The sequence below is a fragment of the Epinephelus moara genome, chromosome 21 (genome assembly GCF_006386435.1).
Source record: "Epinephelus moara isolate mb chromosome 21, YSFRI_EMoa_1.0, whole genome shotgun sequence".
In the NCBI taxonomy this organism is placed as follows: Eukaryota; Metazoa; Chordata; class Actinopteri; order Perciformes; family Serranidae; genus Epinephelus; species Epinephelus moara.
In genome coordinates this window covers 16,033,687-16,050,376 of record NC_065526.1, presented here as the reverse complement: position 1 = coordinate 16,050,376, position 16,690 = coordinate 16,033,687, and the positions used below count along the sequence as shown (strand labels likewise).

At 40.2% G+C, this 16,690-nt stretch overlaps 2 protein-coding genes across 5 annotated transcripts in view; both read right to left on the bottom strand.

Annotated features, from left to right (window-relative positions):
- LOC126382722 (polyamine-transporting ATPase 13A3-like) overlaps positions 1-4,574 on the bottom strand; it is a 38,224-nt gene extending 33,650 nt beyond the window's left edge. For both annotated transcript variants that reach the window (XM_050032769.1, XM_050032770.1), the window contains exons 1-2: positions 4,329-4,574; positions 1,288-1,357 (exon numbers count right to left, since the gene is read on the bottom strand). In XM_050032769.1, the coding sequence (XP_049888726.1) occupies positions 1,288-1,338 (51 nt within the window). In that variant the 5' untranslated portion in view covers positions 1,339-1,357; positions 4,329-4,574. The remainder of the gene's footprint in view (positions 1-1,287; positions 1,358-4,328) is intronic.
- Positions 4,575-4,892: 318 nt separating this feature from the next.
- Positions 4,893-16,686, bottom strand: LOC126382724 (nucleolin-like). Of its 3 annotated transcripts, none has more exons than XM_050032774.1 (18): positions 16,553-16,685; positions 15,335-15,407; positions 15,157-15,240; positions 14,971-15,084; positions 13,678-13,758; positions 13,463-13,600; positions 11,646-11,717; positions 11,408-11,485; positions 11,196-11,273; positions 10,973-11,096; positions 9,206-9,357; positions 8,900-9,029; positions 8,329-8,450; positions 8,025-8,154; positions 7,797-7,930; positions 7,541-7,664; positions 6,934-7,157; positions 4,894-6,596 (listed from the first exon to the last, which is right to left on the bottom strand). In XM_050032774.1, exons 1-18 carry the CDS (start codon positions 16,565-16,567, stop codon positions 6,499-6,501), a joined length of 1,971 nt encoding a protein of 656 aa, XP_049888731.1. In that variant the 5' UTR covers positions 16,568-16,685; the 3' UTR covers positions 4,894-6,498. The 3 variants fall into 3 exon arrangements, with proteins under 3 accessions (XP_049888733.1, XP_049888731.1, XP_049888732.1); XM_050032775.1 differs by having other exon boundaries at positions 15,157-15,237; XM_050032776.1 differs by lacking the exon at positions 11,408-11,485 and having other exon boundaries at positions 4,893-6,596; positions 16,553-16,686.
- Between the last annotated feature and the right edge of the window lie 4 nt (positions 16,687-16,690).

The following is a 16,690-nucleotide window of genomic DNA, read 5'->3' as shown; positions in this document are numbered from 1 at the left end:
TTGATTTGTTATGAATTTTCAAAGTTTTGAACTTTAGACGCTTGCTGTAGCGCCACCATCAGGACTATTGGCTTGAGTTTACAACTGAGGATATCTGGCATGAGACTGGACCTTTGTGCAAAGTTTGGTGAGTTTTCACCCATGGGAAGTATGAAGAAGAAAGAAGAAAGAAGAAGAAGAAGAAGAAGAAGAAGAAGGAGAAGAATACCTAGGATTACAATAGTGTCCTGGCAGCTTAGCTGCCCGGACCCTAATTACATAGTGGATGCACCCAAGATGTGAGTTAAAAGATTAATTTACTAATACTATTTTTTATCAATATTATTGTTTAACACTATACAGAGCTGTAACGTTTTCTTTTAATAATTCCTTTTTACAGAAAAAAACATCTGACAACCACCTGAGAACTGCACATCCACCATGTCTACAATTAAGAAACAGCTCCCTGGATACTGTGTTTGAATGTGCACCCCAACGTCAGATGTTCTGTGAGCCAACAGCAGCATAACTATGCAGTTTTTTCCAGTCTATGTACACCTATCTAATATAAGTGGTGTCTTTTCTTAAGTTTTTTGGGTCAATCTTGTCAACAAAGAGCTTTTTAAGATGATATTTTTATGTATTATACCTGTATTTGGGGTACTACTACCTCACACATATTCTTTTGCTTAAGTTTCCTCTTACAGGATAACTTATAGTTTTTTTTGACTGAAATGAGGAAGTACAATCTGTAGTTCATGCAACTGCCCTTGAGCCAGCGAAAGCCCATCGGATGACGCGAAACACATCATTGAGAGGATCTGACATAAGAGATGAGCAGGGAGATCTGGCTGCTGGTAAGATGGCGGGAAGTTTACCACGGATAATTTACACACACTACCCGCATTTTTATGATACAAAGCTGGTTGAAAATCTGCCAAGTCTTCCTTTACCAAAGCAGACATTTTGATTTGTCACAGTAAAAATTCAAGTGTTCCAGTAAGCCATGGCAGTGTGACAGTGAGTCAGCATGGAGAGTACCAGGACCCTGAAACTGAAGCAGCTAAATGGAATTCAGCCATCTTTGCTTTTTATTTTAATCTACACTGATACAAATGACTTATGTCCTCTAAAGGCAACATACTACGATTCTCTAGTTATGTTTTTTGATTGACATCCTCCATTTCCCGCCAAACACGTCAAAATCACACTTTTACAACACAAAAGGTGAGCGTTTAATGATACACTGTTCATTAGAAAAGACAATTATATGGTGAAAGAAGCATTAAAATTGGAAGTGATATTTACCATCTCATCCTCCAGACCCTGGTTTATAATCTTCCCCTCTCTCATCTTCATTCTGTCAGAAGTGCAACAGCTGCAAAGAAAGAGAGATCAGCTTCATTAACTTTACTTTACTTGGTTGGGGCTTTCTTATCACAGACGTTGCCGACTCTGTCTGGTCAGCAAAGATGTCGCAAATTCAATCTCGGTCAATTCAGTTTTATGACTTCTGAGGCAAAAACAAAGCCCAAACGGGGAGAGGAAGTCAGTGATTCATTTACTTTGTATAGAGCAGGTCATTATTCCTCACTGGAGACGAACAGAAGAAGTGGAGTGTGTTTGTATAGCATTAGACATAAAGACTGAATTAGGGAAAAAACATATCTACTTTGTAAATAATGAGCTGGAGAGAAAGAAGATCTCTTGCAAGTAACAACCTGAGTGAACCGCAACACCTACCTACCTTCAAGGCAGCCACATGAACAGGCACTGTGGTCAAAGCCTCTGGTGATAACAAGAAAACAGACTCAAGATGGAGACTGAAGTACGGCCTCATTTTGGCTTGACTGCATTGACTATATTCAATGTAATGTCCAATCTGTAGGATTTTAACTGAGCGTAACCTAACAACTCAACTTATCCGCACAGAGTGAGAACAAGTCATTAAGGTGATATGGTGTTGTGTTAGGCAACGATCCAGCGCAGAAATGCTGTCATGCATGAAAACCTTTGCACTGTGCTCACATGTTTTTGTTCAATAACTGTCACACCTTCAGTAATGTTTGACTCCCAGTCAGAGCGACCTTACTCCTTAATAAGCACCATCATGTATGAGGTAGTTTAGTAAAAAAAACACTTCTTGGGCTTTTTTCCTTTTCTCCCATCATATTAAAACCAGGAGCAGTGTCACCCGCCGTGAGGGCTTACGGTGGTGGCAGCATCACATAGTGCTGCTGATGCTTCTCCACCGCAGGTTCAAGGAAATAAGGCAGTAAAACAAATGCAGCAAAAATAAAGAGAAACCCTGTTTGAAAACTTGCTGCAGTCCGGGACATTGGATAAGATTTATTTCCCAGGCAGACAAAGACCCCAAACATAAACCGAAAGCTACGCAGGGCTGGCTTCAAAACAACTATGTTAGAGTCCTAGAGCGGCCAAAGGAGAGTCCAGATTTCAATCCAATCCTGAAATTAAGGCAGGGTCCCCACTACAAATCAGGAACATTTAAAGCTGTGGTGGAGAGGAAAAGGACACTGAACAAACCGTTATCCATGAGGCATAATCCTGTCCACCCTCTCCACCTCCTACTGGACAGACACTGGAGTGCTTTCTCTTTCAGACTGGTTCAGCTTCAAAAGTGAAAAATAGCAAACTACAGGAAGTTTTATTGTTGTTATCATTTTATTGTTCTAATAGCTCACGTACTCTAATGCAGGACGAAGCTGTTTAGCAGAGAGTGAAGGCTCTGTGATCATAGCTTGTGTTCTGGTCTTCATTGTGCCTTTATGCTGTGAGATTTTCTTACATTTTAAAGTTAAATAACGTCAGCACAGTGGTGCAGTGGTTAGCATTGTTGCCTCGCAGCAAGAGGGTTCCCGGTTCAAACCCCCCGTCCAAAGACATGCAGGTTAATTGGTGACCGTAGGTGTGAATGTGAGTGTGAATGGTTGTCTGTCTCTATGTGTCAGTCTCTATGTGACCTGTCCAGGTGTACCCCTGTCGCCTAGTGACAGGGTCCAGCTCCCCTGCGAACCCCAACAAGATAACCGGTTATGTAACACGAATGAACGAATGAACTAAAAAAAAATAGGAATTTCATTTAGTTTTCTTAACAGAAATGAAAGAAATTATGAGATATCCCTTAAAGTCATGATGCCGTTGCCCCTGTGAACCTTTGCAACGCATGGTGGGGGTCAGGACTCCGAGGTTGGGAACCACTGTGCTGAGGATTTCTTTTCTATTGACACTGATAGATATATTAATGTGTACTACTGTGTTTTTACTGCTTTTGTGCAATGCCTAAATAGTCTGCTGCTGTAACATAAGACTTTCTCAAAGTTGTGTCAATAAAGTATGCCTACATCCGTCTGTCTATTTCAACTGGACAGCACTTTATACCTAAGTTTACACATTACAGATTCCAGATGAGCAAATTTATCTGCACAGACTCAACTGTAACTGCTGCAAAAGGTGCCTCCACTACATACTGCCTTCAGGGAGCCAGTTCAGCCACTGTTTTTTGTGCTTAAGGTTCAAGGTTCATTATTTATTGTCACATTACAACACAGGGTGACACAACGAACTGCAGTTATAGTCACTTTATGTAACACAAGTAAAGTTACACAGAACCCATACTGCACTCCTGCAGTGTGTTTGTGTATGTAAATTCAGATTAGAGTTGTCACACCTACAAATGTTGTAAGTGTCTGCAAATCCCATTAAACCCTACGTAATCAGGGTGTCTACAAATATAACCAAGTTAAAGACTTTTAAGACCTTTTTAATACCACTTTATATTAAATTTACGACCAAACCTGCAATGGAAATACACATCATATGTGTGTGTGTGACACATGTGGAAGTTCTCTTTTCAAGTAAGCAACAGTTGGGTGAGTTTAAGTATAATGTGCTTATTAATGCTATTTCATATTGCAGTTCTTCGGTCTGTCCAGTGATTGTAAATCTGAACTCAACAACTGAAGACCTTTTACAGCCTTATGTTAAAGAAAACTTAATTCAAGACATTCCAGGACTTTTTAAGGACCTGTAGACACCCTGGTGATTCAAAGTTGTGAAATAGTAAAACACAGATGGTGGATACTTTTTAAAGACACTAATCAGCTCCTGTGCTGTTGGTATAATGTTGGTAAGGACACGCTTTAAACCCGAAAACTGTTAAGTTAGACGTGTCCCTGCACAGGGGAACACAAACATTTGCACACAGTTACAACACTGGACCTGATCGCACCAAATAGTAACTGAGGATCAAGCGCAGTTACTATCACATCACATAGAACAACAATCTATACAAACACCGTGTCAATAACTCATGTGCATTAACTTACCGATGCCTCTCCGCTTCTCTGTCAATGCATGACACGTTCCATAGTCAGGTGAGTGAAGCGTTGCGTTACCAGTTTGCCCGCGTGCCCTCTGCAGCCGTGCAACACTGTTGATCTTCACGTGTGTCTGAAGACACGCGCCGACACAACACAGATCCACGCTGCGCTGGCACCGGACCGTCCCAAACCGGTCCATTCAGAAGGAAGTGGGGAAAACAGGATGTGAGGTCACTAAAGGACACCGTGTTTGGGCCCCAATTTCTGCACTAAACACTCGGGGAGCTGCAGCGACATGTGCAAGAAGCAGAAGAGAGACAGGCTACATGTAGGCCTATCCTCCATTCTCCTTTTTACTGCCTCTGTGCCTAACAATGCAAGATTTAGTAATGGGCGCCCACTGGTTGGAGAGTACGGGATGTTTAGCTGTGGGACTGGTGTTATTTCAGGTCAGTGGCAGAGAAGAAATAGTGTGTGAGTTGGCTGAGATTTCATCAAGTCCTGGGATAACCTTTTGGGACTTTATCACAGATGTTACAACAAAACTCAAAAGACACAGCTGGTGTGGTTTTAAGGTATTTTTATTTTCATATCAGGAATAAATCTAACCAACAAGTCAGTGTTCTTTCGTGTGTTTTAATAACAATCATGAAATTATTGATTTAAAGTACAAAATAGAACAGATTAAATTACAAGGTGTCTCCTGTCCTACCATCAGGTAGGACTAACAGCACTGTACACATTTCACACACTTGCACACACCAAGTGAGACTTCACCAGACCACCGGGATGTATTCAGGGGTTTGAAGCCATTTTTCTTTTTCTATTATTTTGTTAAAGATTATTTTTTGGGCTTTTTTTGCCTTTAAGGACAGAACAGTTTGAGGCATGAAGGAGAGAGAGAGGGGGGATGACATGCAGCAAGGACTGCATACTGGAATTAAACCCAAAGCTGCTGCAGCAAGGACGCTGCCTTGGTGCATCGGGTGCCCGCTCTACCCACTGAGCTACTGGGCGCCAGGGAGCCAATTTTCATAGTGGCCAAACAGTGGAATGACAACTTCTGGGTCCGTCACATGTTGCCATGTGGCCCAAAAAGACTTTTTCCCTTTGACTTACATGGGAAAAGAGATGTCTGTGAGTTAGTGGATACTAATTTAGTTTACATTAGTGGATACAGAGCCACACAATTGAATTATCTTATCCCCAATCACACTAATGGAGCAGTAAACTGGAGGTCGCTGGCTCAGTCAGCGGAATGCAGAACCAATGTGCCACTGAGTGACTTTAATAGGAATGAACTGGGCCCTATCACCAACGCTGTATCCAGTTTGTTAGGCGGCTACCTCTAGTGGCCATTATAATTAATACAGGAGCAAAGGAGGAGGTCAGCAGATGAAGCATTGGACATAGTGTTAGAGAAGGTGGCCTGTACATTTCTTTGAAAGTACCTTAGTGCCACATGAAGCCAAAAAGTTCAATTTAAATTACTCTGACCTCTGGGGTAAACAACATACACAGAATGGATCAAATCCTGATAATGTAACGGTTCAAATTTGCAAGGGTTGTGGTTGTGACAATTTAAAAAAAAAAAAAAAAAAAAACTTCTTGGGGGACCACCAGGAAATGCACAGGACTTTGAAGCTAATTTGACATAGTGGGCAAACGGTGTAACTATGATTTCAGGGCCATCGGGCCTAAAAAGATTTTTTCCCATAGACTAACATGGGGGAAGAGACCTCTGAAAATGAGAAACAGTTTTTTGAGCATCACAACGCCACCAAAATGACTCGTTTCACTATCACAATTTGATCCATTAGGTCCGATGAAGTCTACAGGAGCCATACAATTACATCATTTTCATCCCCGTGATGAGTCCAACAAGCACTTGACTTTCATCCAGGAGACTGGTGTTCATGTCCCGTGTGAAACCAAAAGTCAACATAGGGTTATTTTAACAACAGTATGTCAACGTATGTCATTCGATATATGTCACAATCTTATTTTAAGGCAAACCACAATGTTTCCTCGAAACCTAATCACGCAGCTTTGGTGCAACGGCGACCGCTTCATAACATCACCCACAGGTTTTAAACTGCAACCATTAACTGTCACACGAGCTACTTTGTCATCCACTGGCAGCTGTGATCATTTAGGAAACACTCCTGTGGTTCATTTACAGAGGAATGAACGGAGGACATTCGGGGGTGGAGGACTTGTTATTTCCCAGCATTTTAACAGCTTTCTTTGGCATGCGAGCTGCAAGTCCTTTATCTGGAACAAAAAAAATATTATTTTTACTCAAAAACCATCAAACCAAAACAGCCAAAAACCAAAGTCAGTTCAAAGGCAAAGAGTAACAGTCTCGTGCTGTTTATGGAGCTTACAGAAAATAAAAGGAAAAGAAAAACATAATTCTCTGTGTTCATCAATATAACCAACCCTTTCACATCACTAGAGGTCATTTAATCGATTGTTAATATAAAAAAAAATACAATAATCAGTGCAGCTCAAAATCTACATTTATATCAGATTTTACTCCCTGCCAAATGATTTGGAAAAATACAACTGCAATGAGACTTTGATACACAAATTAAACTCAAATAGTTACCTCCTCTGCCGTGTCCACCTTTGCCTCTGCTTTTCCGCCCACCTTTGTCAGCCGCCAGACCTAAGATCGGTCCACGACGTGGCTTGCTGGGGCGTCTTGTACGGTTTGCGCCAGGCATTTTTGCGTAAGTCACAGTCACTTTGCTGCCGTCTATCTCACAGTCCTCCATGGCTTCTTTGACAGCTTTGCAAGCGTCTTCACTATCAAAGTCCACAAAACCGTACCTGGGAAACATGTAATGTGACACAAGTCAGTGTAAAGCAGGCTTCCAGAATAACTAAAAAAACATTTAAGTCCCCCTCTAGACACGATTTAAAGTATGTGACAATACTCTGATATGATTCATATTTTGTTTAACATGGTTTTCTGGCATAAGTGGAAAAAAAACAGTGACTGGCTTTTGTATTAGTGATGTGCCTAATGTAGTTTGCCCAGGATACATTTGAATCTCAGATTTTGGGGAAGTGCACTGACATCACCTCTCGAGTGACAAACTCTGCAAGTCATTTTAGGGCACGTAAACAGAGGAAAAACACATTTTGGAGTGGAGCGGGACCTTCAGCTCTTTATAACTATGACAATAAAAGGTTAACTTTGGGCTACCCACCTTTTTGAAACTCCTGTGTCTCTATCTACACTGATTCTTGCACTCACAGCGCCTTCAAAAACACTTTTAAGAGTCTCTGCGGTTGTCTTCTCAGAAAGGCCCATCACAATCAGTGTTGTCTTGACTAAAGAGGGGGAGAAAACATCGTGATCATGACTCAAACTGACTTTAGAAACACTTGAGATTATTTTGCGATCAAATATTAGATGACAGGGAACACCTACATGAATAATATGACATGAACAATCCCACATACCTTTTTCTGTCTCTGCTTTTGCTTTCATTGCAGCGAACTGTACTCTGATCAGCTTTTTGCCAATCTTTACGTCTTGGGTCGACTCCAAGGCCTTTCTAGCCTCTGCCAAATTTGCAAACATGACAAATGCAAACCTGCAAAGGGTTACAGATATTTCTTGAGATTAGTCGAATACTTTCTTCATTGGGGAAAAAACAATAACAAGTAAGCCAGTGTACATGTACGTACCCCCTTGCCTTGCCCTCGTGCTTAGGTAAGCTGATATTTGTGGCATTCTGAAAGAGTTTATTGAGGGTTTTCTTTTTCACATCAGGAGGCAAATTATGCACAAATAAGGATTTATTTGGAGGAGCTGCAGCTGTGAGAAAAAGGAGAAACCTTTTGTCAACGCATCTAATCTACAAATCTAGATTTAAAGAAACAGACGGAGTATTCCTTTAGTTGACTGATGTTAAGAGAAAAAAAGAAAACAATTCAATAGCTATACTATCATATCAGGTATGGACAGTAAATGAAATATCTAGTGATTTACCTTTAGTGACTGTTGCTCCAATACGGTCCACAGTCAAAATTCTGCCTTGGAGCTGGACTCCTTGTTTTCGCTGCCATAGTCTCCTAGCAATAGTTTTATTCTGAAACTCCACAAAGGCAACGCTGTTGAAAAAAGAGGACATTTCATTCACTATGGATTACAAATATCAAACAAATGCATACTGCTATTTTTAACAATCATCATACCCATGGCATTACTAAATATAATTAATAACGCTTGTTTTGCATACATCTGTATATTTATGAAGGGAACCCCAAAGGGACAGTTCACCCCAAAATCTAATATACATATTTTTATCAATCTAGATTGTTTTGGTGTGAGTTGCTGAGTATTGGATATCAGCTGTAGAGATGTCTGACTTCTCTCCAGTATAATGGAACTAGATGGCACTCAGCTTGTCGTGCTCAATACGCCAAAAATGGCAATCTGAGCACCACAAGCCAAGTGCCATCTAGTTCCATTATATAGGACAGAAGGTAGACATCTCTACAGCTGATATCTTCAAACAACATGCAACTGTCCATTTGATGCAGGTTTTTAAAACTCTCACCCTTTCTCTGGCCTCTCAGATCCACCAAGAAACCTCACGTTGATGGCCTTGCGGAAGATATTGAGAATGTCGTCTTTTGTTGCCAAGTACGGGATGTTCTTCACAAACAAACATTTTCCATCTTTGGCTTCTGAAATCAGGACAGTCCTCAAGTCAGATATTCAATCTTTTTCAATCTCCTTGGACTTTGTAATGTTAAAAACTCTCAGATCATCTCGTCATTAGTCCATTGTTTTAGCAGTTAATAAAGAAAAAAAAACATAGAACTTAAATGTGTAATGAAACTGTTATATTCAGCTGAGTTACCCTTTTGGTCCTCAACTGAAGCTTTCACAATCTCCTTAGTTACGACCCTTGCTCTGGCGATCTCCATTGGCTTGCCATCCAGCATTTCTCCATTACACTTCAAGACTTTGGTCAAGTCCATCTCTGAGGCCAAATCTACATATGCAAATTTTCTACAACAGCAAAACATTACCTTTGAGTTAATTTAGTATTTTAAGTAGCAGCAACATTCATTCCAAGTAAATGTGACAATCAATGTCGAGTGACAAATTTTAGAAACATTTCCATGACTTTTCAAGGACCCATAATGAAATTTCCATGACCACTCACAATATATAACACAAACAGAACTGTATAGTACTTATGTGGTATAGTACAAATGTTAAATGATCATAAGTGGTCCACAGACAGGGAGCAGTAGAGCTACCAGAGTGGAGGAGTGACAGTCAACAGTTTGGCCCATAAGTTAATCTGCTCCGTACCTTCGAACTACCACACTCTACTTTCAGAACAGTTAAAACAAAACTGAAGTGTGCACTGGTGCTTCAAGGGACAACTGAGCGTCCTAACCCATGTCAACATCTCACAAATATGGTACCATTTAAAAATAGTGTGAGGCACGTGTATGGAAGCGTTGAATCACACTATCACATTATTTATCTTGCCCCACTTGCCTGGCGTTATTTAAACATATCACATTCAAACTCGACTGCAGCAAGCGAACATGCTCTCTGTGGTCATTTTGACTTGACCAGCAGACTTCACTACAAGTCGACTGGCTGTTGATCTGCGGAGCTAAATGGAACGTGAGCTCGCGAGATCAGGATGGTTTCACCAGGCTAGCATGTGACACCATCAGCCAGATTGAGTCAAGCTCAGACCAGCCAGTCCACACCTCTGCAACTTTTCTCTGCAACGTTCTAAAAATGTTTTGTCTCGTAGTGAATCTTTGGTCTAAACTGGGCTTAAGTCTTTGCAACTCAAGCGTCAAATCAAGCCAGGCAAGTCACGAATCAAATCCCCAATCAATACTAACAAGTCCCAAGTCCTAAACTTTGAGTTTCCAGTCTTAAACAAGTCATAATGTGCTCTTCGCCAAATGTAATGCCATTTTTAGAAGATTTAAGTTGTTAAATCAACTTTATTTAAAGAGTTACTTAGTTGTTAACCTAACGTTAGCAACATATTTGATTACTGTGTTAACATTAGCGTCTACTGACCGTTCTTTGTGCAACGTCAAATGAAGTTGGAATTTGTTGTGTCTCTGTCTGTAATTTTTGATCTGCAAGTTTAACTTAATGTAATTCGTTTTTTTCTGACCGCTGGTAGGTTTTGTTCGCGAACAAAATTATCTTTGGTAACAATATCATTTTTCTAACAACTGCACAGTAAAACAATTTTGTTTGTTAAATATCATACATTTTAATCTTTGGGCCTGGGGGAAGATATCAAGTATTTAATTCAAGTCAAAAGTCCACCACTCATTGGTGTTAATGTCCGAGTCAAGTCTCAAGTCTTTTCAGATTTTGTGAAGTCGAGTTTAAAGTCATGGAATTTGTGACCTTTGCGTGACGGTAAACCAGATGTCACCTAACAGCTACAGGAAATAATTTCACGTTTACGTTACATTACACGGAAGGTTATCCACGGACAATTACTAGTATTAGTATTAGTTCCTCTAATTCCACATCCTTTCCGGGGTTTCCATGACCATGAGATCCATGTTAGCGTACGATGTCCTGCCCACAGCACCCTCACAATAAAAACTAAGTTAAAGAACAAACTCACCTGGACTGATCTACTCTGATGCCATTGACCAGGACACTTTGTGTCATGAGGTACTTTGCTAACGAATCTTCGACTTCTGCACGTTTTTTGGATTTATCCAAGTTGCCAACAAAAAGACAAAAACCTGCAACAAAATAAGACAGTTAAATGTGTGAGGGCACAAATATATCAGGCACCTTACAGAACAAAGCGTTTAGCTTTCTGTATTATTTTAAGTTCATACCTGTATTGATACATTTCTCTTTCTCTGGTTGGGGGGTCTCAACAGCAGCATGTTGCTTCTGTTTCCCTTTTACTGCAACTGAAAGAAAATGTTTTAACTATGTCATAAATACAAAACACAAGTCAACTCAAAAAGCAGACTGTGCAGGAAATCTTGTCTCCCCTTTTTTGGTCCTACACACCCATTGAACAACAGCATTGAAAGTGTCATACCTTTATTGACGGGCTTGGTTTTCTTGGATGGGGAGGTCTCAGCAGTCGAGTGTTTCTTCTGTTTCCCTTTTACTGCAACTGATAGAAAAGAAGTCAGTACAAATAGCAGATGGTGTGCAGGAAATCTTGTCTCTCCTAACTTTTTTGGTCCTGAACACCCATCATTAAGACTTAATGCTGTTTTTCAAGACATGATACGTAATCTGCCTCATTGATCTTTGTCTTGAAAGCGTCATACCTTCACTGATGACCTTAGTTTTCTTTGATGCGGAGGTCTCAGCAGTAGAGCGTGCCTTCAGTTTCCTTTTTGCTGCAACCGAAAGAAAATGTTATAACTGAGTCATAACTAAAATTAAGCACAAATGGCAGACGGAGTGTAGGGGTCTTGTCTCTCCTTGTTTATTTAGTCCTACCAGCCCATCACTAAGATTCAGATGTAATTTACATTTATCTTTGACGTAGGGCGGCATGATTATGGCCAAAATGATAATCCCAATTATTATGACCAAAACTGAGATCACGATTATTCATTGAATTTGGGGACAAAATATCTTTATTGCACTTGACATTTAAATAAACAGAGCGCTGCTTTCACTTCCATGTTGTACTACATTCCTATGTTTTTGCTTCAGAGTATAAGGTTCTTCTTCACCTGAATTCAGTGCATCGCCTCGAAGTAAGGTGTTTATTTTACACACATCTTTGGCCAAATGGAATGTGAGTGTTGTTATTTCAGTCTGCCTTTGGGAGCTGGGCGGACAGGATGTTATGGATGTCTAAGTTGATGCTGGACAAGCATGAAGATTCTGTGAGGTAACAGTAGCAACATTAGTCCTCTTGGCCTTCATGCATTCATCGTACTGTAGTTTGTGGTGTTTTTTCAGGTGTTTGAACAAGTTAGTTGTGTTACTTTGCGGCACAGACACAAGTCTAATGCTGTCTAAATCCATAATACTAACAAACAACGTATAATGATCATACACTGTGTAAAATAATGGATACAGCCTCGTGTTGTCACCCACTGGTTTGTGGCTAGAAGTGACTGTATCTGGACAAGAGGGAGGATTTGACTCGCGGGCTGTGGTGACACCTCGCAGATAGTCATTCAAGCGACCCCACCCTTAAATATGTGTACCTTTTAAATGTAAACAGGTGAGTTACATAAAAATTCACCCCCTGTATAGTTGTCATGAATGTTGAAATTAGCTATAGAGACCAAACCACTTTCTGTACCAGGCTGTAAACATGTTTATTTTTGCTTTAAAGTTTGGCATTTTAACATGAACTTAGGTACACCTGGGTACATCTAATTTTTGTTTTGCCTGTCTGCTCTCTGTTCTATATCAGTCTTCTACTCTGAACTGCAGCCACAATGTTCAGGAAAGTTTTTCAAGAGCTGCTGCTGCAGGGTGTGCACACAGCGACATGACAGCTGCCATTTAGCAAGTGCTTAGAGTTTTCTGTAAGTGGAGCATGCATTTTAAATGTCAATATTGCAGTTGATCATGTTTATATAATTGTGGGAAGCCAAAATCAAGATTGAATAAGAAAAAAAAAAAAAAAAAGTACAGCCCTACTTTGTCTCTGAAATTAATTTCACAAAGATCAGGTAAATTATGTCTCAGATATTACGGAAATGTTTACAGTAGTATTTACAGCGAGCCAATCTTGTCTCAAAATTACCTGTTGAAAGACAATTTATAAGCAGTTTTTATGACATTTTAACAAATTGTGGAAAATGTGAAACCTTGCATTACTTTTTTGGTAAAATCAGAGAGACTGACTTCCTAGTGTCTGAAGGCTGCAGAGCATGAAAAACTCCCTTTCCAAAGACAATTTGGTAGAACATTAAAAGCCACAGCACATACTGCCAATTTTAATTACAGTTTAGAGTTTTAACATTTTGTGCATAGTGCAAGGTGCATTGCTACAGCGCAAGGAGGAGACACATCCCCATTACACATCTTTTGCTGCTGTGAAAAGTTGTGATGATTTTGTGTGAGTAGGACAGAGACAGGAATAAATAACTACTTGACACTCTTTGAAAATCCTTACCTGCTTTCTTTTCAACAATCATCTCTTCACCTCCGTTGGTTTCCTTTTCAACATCATTGTTCTCTCCCTCCTCATTCTCCTTTTCCAGGCTTTCAGTTACTCTGTCCGTACTTTCAGCGACAACGTCCATCTGAGATTCTAAAGAGAAAGCACTATCACTGGCACCGCTCAGATTTTCACTAAGACACTTTTGTGTGGTGTCGTATTTGCAGTACCTCCAGATTCCTGGATCTCTTGCTTCATCTCTGTCTCTGCACTCTCATTGGGAGCGTCTTCTGTGGAGCCAACTGCATCAGCTGAAGAGATATTCTGAGTCATGATTCAATTTAAAGACTAAAAACCAGTAATGCCATTTTCTTTGCAGCCTCCATTCAAGCTTAAAGGTTAATTCAAGTGTTTTTTTTAGCCTGTACTCTATGTTTCATGTTTTGCATCTACGGAACTGATGAGAACAGCAATTTTTGAAACTGGTCCAGTACTGAGCAAGTTAGCAGCGGCGAAACAGGCTGCAATGTGACCTCTCAGGACATTTGGCACTATCAATTTACGTCCACTATAAGTGCTTGTTTTTGGCACCGAATGACTCAGATTGTTATTCAAAGTGTCTGACAACATTATGGAAAGGCTCCCTAAAGAGTTAGACCTTTTTGTCAAAGAATAAGATACTTTTTTTGACCAGAAACGGACCCAAAATCGCTATCGCCAAACCCACCAGACTCCATTCAAATTAACAGTCATTTTAACGTGCATAGAGCCAGCCTATTTTCACATCTAACTGGGCGAATTGATGGTTTGTTTCAATCAAACCAGAGTTAGTGGCTGTTAGAACAGTGGAAAGATGACACAGACAGTTTTTGTGAATTTTATTTTGTTTCTGTCGACTTTGAACAAAGTGGGATTTACAATGATAAAATTATTGTTAATTTAAATGTAGTCTGGTGGGTTTGGCAATGGTGATTTTGGGGCTGTTTCTAGTTAAACAAAAAGGATAGTGTTCTATGACAAAAAGGTCTATCTCTGTAGGGATCCTTCCATAATGTTTTCAGACACTGAGAATAACAATCTGAGTTTGTCAGTGGCACAAACAATCACTTTTAGTGGATGTAAGCTGTAAAATTCCCCATGTGGTGTAAACTGACTGCCAAGTTCCCCATGTGGTTACATTGCAACCTGTTTCGTTGCGGCTGACCACGGCAGTCTTTCTCAATACACAAAAACGTGGGAAAATCGGGTCCTGGTTAAAAAATGCCAAAGTCACCCTTTAAAGAAATGGAGCATCACTTTAAAACTGAACAATGCGCGGCCACTTTTGGTCTCAACACACATATTTAAATACAGTCTAACATTACATCTTAAACTTAAATGACAAGAAACACATTTGATTAGGAACAAATGACAGTAAGTGTAATTCATACATGATTAAAGACATGTAATTTTGAAAATAGAAATAAGAAGCAGAAGAAGAATGTGATGCAACAGTGGGTTTTGATTCTTGTAAACATCCTTACCACTATCCACCATCTGATCACTTCCATTGGTTTTCTTTGCCGTCTTCTGGTCCCAGGATACAGTCACAGTGGACACATTTCCTTTAACTTCGATGACAGTGTCCATCTGAGAATCTAAAGATGCAGCTTTGTTACTGGCACAGCTCAGACTCTCAATCAGACATCATGTGTATGTGTTTGCAATACCATCTTCATCTTGGTCCTCCTTGGGAGCATCCTCTTCTGTCCCGACTTGTTCTTGTCTTGGAGAGACAGTCTCTGTCTGTCCTTCTGAAACAACCATGAATGATTTAACGTTGTCTTTATTACGTCCAAACAGTCATGTTTAGTGTAGATTCCCAGTTGTTTAAAAGAAATGACTTACCAGTTTTAGCGCTGTCCTCTTCTTCTACAACTTCATCTGTGACAGCTTTGCTTCGTCTTTTGCGTGCTTTAGCCTGAAAAAGACAAATACATTTGTCAAGTTATGACCCTGTGTGACTGTGTGTTCGTGTGAGCAAGGCTGCAACCAAACTTTATTTACAATATTAATTGAACTGTCTTTTTGTTTAAGATTTCTCATTAACATCGCTTAAAACACTGTAATATGCCCATAACCATTTCCCAGAGCCCAAGGTTATGTCTTCCAATCACTTGTGTTGTCTGACAAACCAAAATATTCAAATTATTAATGTAGTTAATACAAGATAAGATAAGATAAGATAAGATTATCCTTTATTTGTCCCAAAGTGGGGAAATTTGCAGTTTATCCAAATACAGATATGGCACATGAGCAATGATTGAATGTCCATGGTTTTAGTATGTGTGGTCTACTATGGGAGCAGTGTTGGTTATAAAGTCTGACAACAGCAGGAAGGACCTGCAGTATCTCTCCTTCAGACACCACAGGTGAAGCAGCCTGTCACTGAGGGAGCTGCCAAGTGCTGTCAAGAGTGTCCTGCATGGGGTGGGATATGTTGTCCATAAGGGACGATAGCTTGGCTATCATGCTCCTTTCTCCCACCACCACCACCGGGTCGAGGGAGCATCACAGGGCAAAGCTGGCCTTATTTAGCAGTCTGTTGAGTTTCTTCTTGTCAGCTGTCAAGATGCTGCTGCCCCAGCAAACCACTCCATAGAAGATGGCTGCTGCCACCACAGAGTCATATAGAAGGTCCTCAGGAGTGTCCCCTGTCCTCCAAAGGACCTGAGTCTCCTTAACAGGTAGAGTCTGCTCTGTCTACTCTCAAACTCCTTAAACTAGGTCTGGTATTATGCCTTGATAACTAAAACTTTCAACTGTTTATCAAAATTGATTTTAAGGTAACTTCTGTCAATCAACTAGTCAACCAGTCGACCAATAAATTAGCCCTACACGAGTGTTCATATTTTACCTTTATTTAACCAGATAAGTCAACTGAGAACTATTTTATAATGACGAGTTACGTGTAATGCCGTTACTATGAATGAGTACTCACATGCTAAGCAACAGTTAGCTTGTTAGTTTGCAGCTAATAAGACCAAACAGCAGTTAGTATGAAACAATCTACTCAGTGCGCGTTGGAGCCTGGTTTATTTAAATGTAAAGTAACGTAGTCCTTACGTCTGTCTTTGCCATGGTTCGTGTTGCAGCACCCAAAAATTACAAGCAGATGTAGCTTCTTGTAGCCGGTGAATGTGAGCACACGTTTTTTCAGCTAAAAACATCCACATGCGGCTGTTTTACACTGCGCATGCGTAC